This window comes from Octopus bimaculoides, chromosome 26 (genome assembly GCF_001194135.2).
Source record: "Octopus bimaculoides isolate UCB-OBI-ISO-001 chromosome 26, ASM119413v2, whole genome shotgun sequence".
Taxonomy (NCBI): domain Eukaryota; kingdom Metazoa; phylum Mollusca; class Cephalopoda; order Octopoda; family Octopodidae; genus Octopus; species Octopus bimaculoides.
In genome coordinates this window covers 16,530,072-16,537,130 of record NC_069006.1, presented here as the reverse complement: position 1 = coordinate 16,537,130, position 7,059 = coordinate 16,530,072, and the positions used below count along the sequence as shown (strand labels likewise).

The window sequence follows — 7,059 nt, the reverse complement described above, 5'->3', positions numbered from 1 at the left end:
ATCGTTGCCAGTGCCCCTGGACTGGCTTGTGCGGGTGGCACATAAAAGACACCATTTCGAGCGTGGCCGTTTTCGTGCGGGTGACACGTAAAAGCACCCACTACACTCTCTGAGTGGTTGGCGTTAGGAAGGGCATCCAGCTGTAGAAACTCTGCCAAATCAGACTGGAGCCTGGTGTTGCCATCCGGTTTCACCAGTCCTCAGTCAAATCGTCCAACCCATGCTAGCATGGAAAGCGGACGTTAAACGATGATGATGATATTCCTCTCTCAGATTCACACACTTATTGCAGTGGTCTTTCAGTTTTCCCAAGCCCTGTAAAAAAAACTTGGACGGTTGGGCCTCCAACCAGGCCTTTCACGATACCCTTAAAACCAGGAACTTTACAGCACCCCCCTTGTATATGGTTATAGTCATGTTCACACCGTGTCACACTCACATGTACATTGTAAAGTGTAGCTGTTATTTTCTTTTGTTTGTAGATTTCCAGTTTGACCACTAAAGTAGAGTCTGTCGAAGACCAAACCGTGAGTAAGACACAAGTATCGCGGCTGGAGAGTAAAGTGAGGGAGGTAGAGTCAAAGTTGGAACTAGAGACTTCAACACGACACCGGTTAGAGGTGAGTTGGCAGTTAGCCATCATTCATATTCCTGTAAGTGTATTCACAGGTGTGCATGTGTCCTTATATACATATACATGCACATACACATACATTTGAACATGTATAGGTGCAGGCATGGCTGTGTGGTTTAGAAGTTTGCTTCACAACCACATGGTTCTAGGTTCAGTCTCAATGTGTAGCACCTTAGACAAGTGTCTTCTACAATAGCTCCAGAGCAACCAAAGCCTTCTGAATGGATTTGGAAGATGGAAACTGAAAGAAGCCCATCGTCTGTGTGCGTGTGTGTTTGTGTTTTGATATCATGTGAGGTGGTAAATGATTGTATTATTCATTTCTTATATACTGTAGGAATTTGTCTGAACACTGGGAAATATTACCTTACTTGGAAACAAGTGAGGGTTGGCAACAGGAAGGGCATCCAGCCATAGAAAATCTGCTGCTTCAATAAGCTCCATCATGGTAAAAGAGACTTAAAAATAATATGTATATATATATATATATATATATATATATATATATATATATATATATATATATATATATATATATATATATAATTATAATATCTGGTAATTAGTCATATATTAATTAATATCGATTAATTATCAGGAGGCCAGCGCATCTAAAGAATCAAAGAGATTTAGAAATATTATCTGCAATCTCAGGGGATTAAGGTACATTTTAAAAAATAACGTCGACCACTAACGTGGACAATTAATGCGCTAGAAATAGATCACATCTTGTGTCTATTAAGACCTAAATTGTTCTCAACATGAAATATAGCAGCATACCAAAAACGTGAGCGGGCAAGACATTTAAAATCACCTAAAAAAGCATTATTAAACATATATGTATATATATATTGATAGAATGGACAACGAAAGAAAGAAAGAGACCTCGATATTATGTAAATAGAGGAATTTGTCTGTAAAAATATGTGACACTTATTCAGTAGCCATGATAAAACTCCGAGTTTTGGATTGCCGGGGTGGGAACCCACGCCAACATCTCTTCAGTTATCCGGCCATTGAAAATTCCTGTTTATAATATATATATTATAAACATCAGTAGCACTGCCCTGTATAGGACGCCACACTTAGTTGGCAAATATATGTTACAGTTCTGTACTGCTACTGTTTATATCTCGCTCAGAAACTTAATATAAGATTCTCTCTCTTCTATATATATATATATATATATATTTATAATAGATATAATTTTCACAGCATGATAGATGCAGGGGAAGTGCTATGAGCAGAATATGGATCTTGTCCAGGTTTTCATTGATTTAACCCAAACCTTCAATACTGTGAATACAGTTTCCATGCAGGATTTAAGCAAGCTGCTCAAAAATAACTTGCTAGGGTAGTGAATGGAGGAAGCTTTATCTGCAATACCTGTGGACAAGCAGGGCTCTTTAGTCACCAGTGGAGCCACAAGTGTAAAGTATAATTGTGTCTGAGTGTATAATGTTTTTCATGGTCAGTGATTGGTCTTTCTCAGTTATGAGTTGACAGCCATCACATATATAAGCATGCACACATACACACACAAAGGCGGCGAGCTGGCAGAAACGGTAGCACGCCGGGCGAAATGCTTAGCGGTATTTCGTCTGTCTTTACATTCTGAGTTCAAATTCCGCCGAGGTCGACTTTGCCTTTCATCCTTTCGGGATCGATTAAATAAGTACCAGTTACGCACTGGGGTCGATATAATCGACTTAATCCGTGTTTCTCTGTCCTTGTTTGTCCCCTTGTGAGTAGTAAAGAAATAGCACACACACACACACACACACACACACTCACTGAGGTATATACACACACATATATACATAATTGTATGATATATTTCCAGTCCAATTTGGCTCGGCTGAAAGAACAGCTAGAGAAGGTGATGGAGGAGCGTGACCGTGTGGCCGAATTGAGGCACCAGTCTGAAGAGAAGCAGAAGAAGCTGCAACGACAGATAAGAGACATCCGGGAGGAGGCTGGAGAACTGCAAAAGAGAGAATTGGAGACAAATCACAAGAAACAGGAATTGGTAATATATCGTTTTCACATGCCTTTATCGTTTCTCAATATTGTTTGTGACATTGTGTTGGTACATAAGTTTGGTGTATAAAATGCTCATCTCGGAAATATAAAATTATAAGGCCAGGTTTTGTGACTCTATTTGCTGCATAGTTATGATGTGCCATAGTGTGCCATGATTACTTTTGTTACACTGCTTTTCAAACATGATTGCTTGGCTGTATTACACTGTCTTTGTAGCAAGGTTATGATGACACTGTAACAGATGTAGTGACACAAAATGTAACGGACTTCTGTTTTTTTTTGGGGGGGGGGTTTACTATTTTGTAAAAAGCACACTAAATATTGGAGCAGTAATGTATTTACAAGAAGTTAATTATATGGCTGGTCATGGAGTGACCAATGATTTCATATATCTGTAAAGCTGTAGCAAAGCTACATAACTTAGGCATAGTAATATGTGACCAGAAGTGCTACAGTTGTCCTGCACAGCAGATGAATATAGTGATGATGTAGGTAGCCTCACTTTGATACACTAGCCTCATTCTCAATTTTTGTAAGCGAAAAAAAATTTCCAAGCTTTACTTGGGATGGGGTTATTGCCCTTAGATCGGTTCCCATAGATATTGCCGACTGGAATAGGGTATTTTTCTAAGGTTGCTTGAGTGAGATTATATACGAATTGGTGCCCTTGTTTTTCTATTGCTACCGTTAGGAAGGTATCTCCTTCCTACAACTGCTTGTTGTAGCTATAGGGATGTTTGAACATGTGGCCACATGATTATCAGTCCAACTCTTCTGCTTCATTCTCCCAACCATTAACTAATTATCATACCAACCAGTAATTTGTAGTTTCATTAAATTATGCCTTTTTAAGTCATTTTGCCTTTTGTGACCTTTTGACCTTGTGACCTGATTGCGTGTTTGTATTTCAGGAAAGTCGTTTGACAGACTTAGAGATTGATTTTGACCAGAGCCAGTCTGACCTGAAGTTGGCCTTCAAGAGGATTTCTGGACTGCAGGCAGCTCTGGAAGAAAGTGTTGAGACTGATGAAGATGATGAGAGTTACCTGTCTTACAGGTAAGTTATCTACTGTCCATTGTGTGTATATACATGTATACTTTGTACATATGTATTGTATGTATACTTATATATTGTATACTTCACGTGTATGTGTGTATGTATGTATGTCTGTGTGTGTGCACAGTCGATACAAATAAAATATGAAAAAGGATAAATGAGTATAAGTGCTAGAAGGAAAAGAGAGACACAACTGGTAGAGTGTTGAAGAGATTTTATTTATAGGTTAACATGTGTGTGCGACATATAAACATAATAAAAGACAGGCCGTCATGTCTACAAAATGTGTATGTACAAACATAGATGTATGCGTGAGCGCAGAGCCGGTCTCTTGTTACAGAAGGTAGTCGCAGGTTGTATTTGCTGTTAACCATGGTGAAGTAATTCACAAACAGCGTGGAGACAGGACCCGTGCAAGCGTTGCTGGTTGCTGTGTACGTGGAGAGACGATGATGTTATGAAGATGGAGATTGCTGTATGCTGTTGTGTCGTCGCTGGAACTGGCTGTGAGCTCTGTGGTCAGTGGCTAGACCTCAAAAGGTCTGGAACCGAGAAACACCAACTCGCTGTGTCGCTACAAACTGAGGTTTAGAAGAGACTGTCTCATGTGACCTTATCTGAAGGCTGCGATTGGTTGGGTTGCATCTTGGCACGCAGTAGAGCAAGAGATAAACTGCACCAATACCAACCAATCAGAATAGTTGACACAACAGGGTCCAAAAGTGTGGTCGAAGGCTAGCTGTTATCTACTACGTCCATATTCATGTATATATAACAGAGAGAGAATTTCCCTTAAGTCGTTCGCTACATATATATATGTGTGTGTTTGTGTGTATATATATATATATATATATATATATCATCATTAGGTATATATCCAAAAAAGCACACTAAATATTGGAGCAGTAATGTATTTACAAGAAGTTAATTATATGGCTGGTCATAGAGTGACCAATGATTTCATATATCTATAAAGCTGTAGCAAAGCTACATAACTTAGGCATAGTAATATGTGACCAGAAGTGCTACAGTTGTCCTGCACAGCAGATGAATATAGTGATGATGAAGCTAGCCTCACTTTGATACACTAGCCTCATTCTCATTTTTTGTAAACAAAAAAAAAAATTTCCAAGCTTTACTTGGGATGGGGTTATTGCCCTTAGATCGGTTTCCATAGATATTGCCGGCTGGAACCAAGCGCGATAACCCCATCCTATCTAAGTTTTAACCAAGGGTGATAACCCCATCTTATCTAAGTTTTAACCAACGGCGATAACCCTATCCTATCTAAGTCTTAAAGAGATCTCAGAGAGAGAAAGAATAAGATAGAGGAGCAATAGAAAAGGTGAATGCAATGAAATGAGAATATAATGTGACAAATTAGAGGTAAGGAGTAAGACTCAGAGAATATTTGTTGAATGAGAAAAAGTGAAGGAAGCATTTACCATTTATTCTATAGTTTTATGACTACAGTTCACTGTGCCCTGTGGTTTTCATTTTTCTATATTTAGTGATGAAGATTTTGAAGATGATCTGGAAGACACCTTTCTGTCGAACCATAAACCAGTTTCAAGTGTGTATGACAGCAGTAACGAGAGGTCGAGGTCAATATCAGGGACAAGCTATGAACAAGATGCCCAGTTTGGAGCAGAAACATTAACATTCAATAAAGGTTAGTATACTTATACTTAACCCAACAACACCATCATCACACACACACACGTTTCTCTGTCTGTCCCTTTCGTTCCTTCTCTTTCTCTCTTACACACACACACACGTGCTTGCAAACATCTATCTGTGTGTGTGTGTGTAAGAACTCTGGGCTATTCCAATATGACTTCCTGACCTGCTAGAAATAGGAGAATTTCTATGCATGTGCACACACACACCTATATCTTTCTATTTCTCTATCTACATACCTTGCCTTAGCCAACTTTAATTTTAATTCATTTCTATTTTTTGGCTCCCCAGGGTTGTAATCTAAGTACAAGACCACTAATCTTGTAGGATAGAACAGTCAATTAAATCCAGCTCTTTATATTTTGAGTTCAAGCCCCAAGGTCAACTCTTTACCTTTGATCCTTTCAGAGTCATTAAAATAAGCCACCAGCCAAGTACTGGAGTCAGTCATATTGAATGCTCCGCCTCCACTCAAAATTGCTGGCCTGTTCCTAAGTCAGAAACCATCCTACTAATTTCTCTACCATCTATTGCACTTTGAGCAACAGGTTTCTAAGTAGAACTCTTACCATGTAGCTATCACTCTCAGGGCAACCCACATTACAAAGTATAGTACAGAGCAATTGTCAACCGGGGTCAATAAGTGCCACTCCTATGCTGAGGTTGACTCAGATGCTTTGTTCCATCAGGGGATATTGGCATTGGATATTGGATATTGTGGGTTTTGTTATTTATAATGTTTTTGTCTTTCTATTGCAGGGTCTGTGTCTGAAGCTTGAGAACAGTACCTTCCTCACAACACAGCAGAGACAGCACAAAGACCCATTTGCCAGGCATGATTAAAAGATAAAATGATGTAGACAACTGACATTACTGCATGTCTTCAGCTTCCTGCACAAATACACACACATACACATGTTGATGCATGTGTGTACAAGTGTGTGGATGTTAATATATGTGTGTCTGTGTGTGTGTGTGTGGCTGTGGCTGGCTGTTAATTTTTGCTTGTGTGGCCAATTAATGTGAGAGACTGTGTGTGTGTGTGTCTGTGTGTTTGTGTGTTGGAAAATGTTTAAGTAAGAAGAAACAGTTACAAGAGACTTCAGCTGGCGACTCACCTCGACATCACAACTGATGCCAAGGAGGAAGATCAGTTGCTGCAGGAGAAGAGGAACTGTTACTGGCTACAATTGTGCCACATTCTTTAAATACAATTTCGAGACCTTTTTCCAACACTTTCTTGCTATCTACTGAGACAACAAATAACAACTATAGCAACAAAGACATCAGCCTCTAATTACAGCAACGTTGAAAATTTGTCTTAATCAAAACAAGAAGATGGAAGACTGTAGCAGACAATGTGACCCTCTAATTGCCACCCTCCTCCTGGTGAGATTATTTGCTTATTCCTAACTCCTTACAAGGGGTGGGGGATGGGCATTCATACGAAACGCACTGCATTAATTTGTCTTGGAATCTTCTTCTTTCTATTTCACGTGTCTTTAATCCACCCCCTTCTATTTTTTCCTCTCCCCACACCCATTACCCCTTTCTCTCTCTCTCTCTCGCTCTCTCTCTCTCTCTCAGACCTTATTAGTTAAAATTTTCTTCATCTTGTTACTTTCTGAGCAACCCCCCCCCCCCC

General features: G+C 39.4%; 1 protein-coding gene across 1 annotated transcript in view; it reads left to right on the top strand.

Moving 5' to 3' along the window:
• Nucleotides 1–6,193, top strand: part of LOC128250893 (unconventional myosin-XVIIIa-like) — a 17,727-nt gene extending 11,534 nt beyond the window's left edge. The window contains exons 8-12 of the mRNA XM_052976921.1: nucleotides 483–620; nucleotides 2,478–2,663; nucleotides 3,589–3,734; nucleotides 5,246–5,406; nucleotides 6,174–6,193. Coding sequence (XP_052832881.1) covers nucleotides 483–620; nucleotides 2,478–2,663; nucleotides 3,589–3,734; nucleotides 5,246–5,406; nucleotides 6,174–6,193 — 651 coding nt within the window. The remainder of the gene's footprint in view (nucleotides 1–482; nucleotides 621–2,477; nucleotides 2,664–3,588; nucleotides 3,735–5,245; nucleotides 5,407–6,173) is intronic.
• The last annotated feature ends 866 nt before the right edge of the window (nucleotides 6,194–7,059 follow it).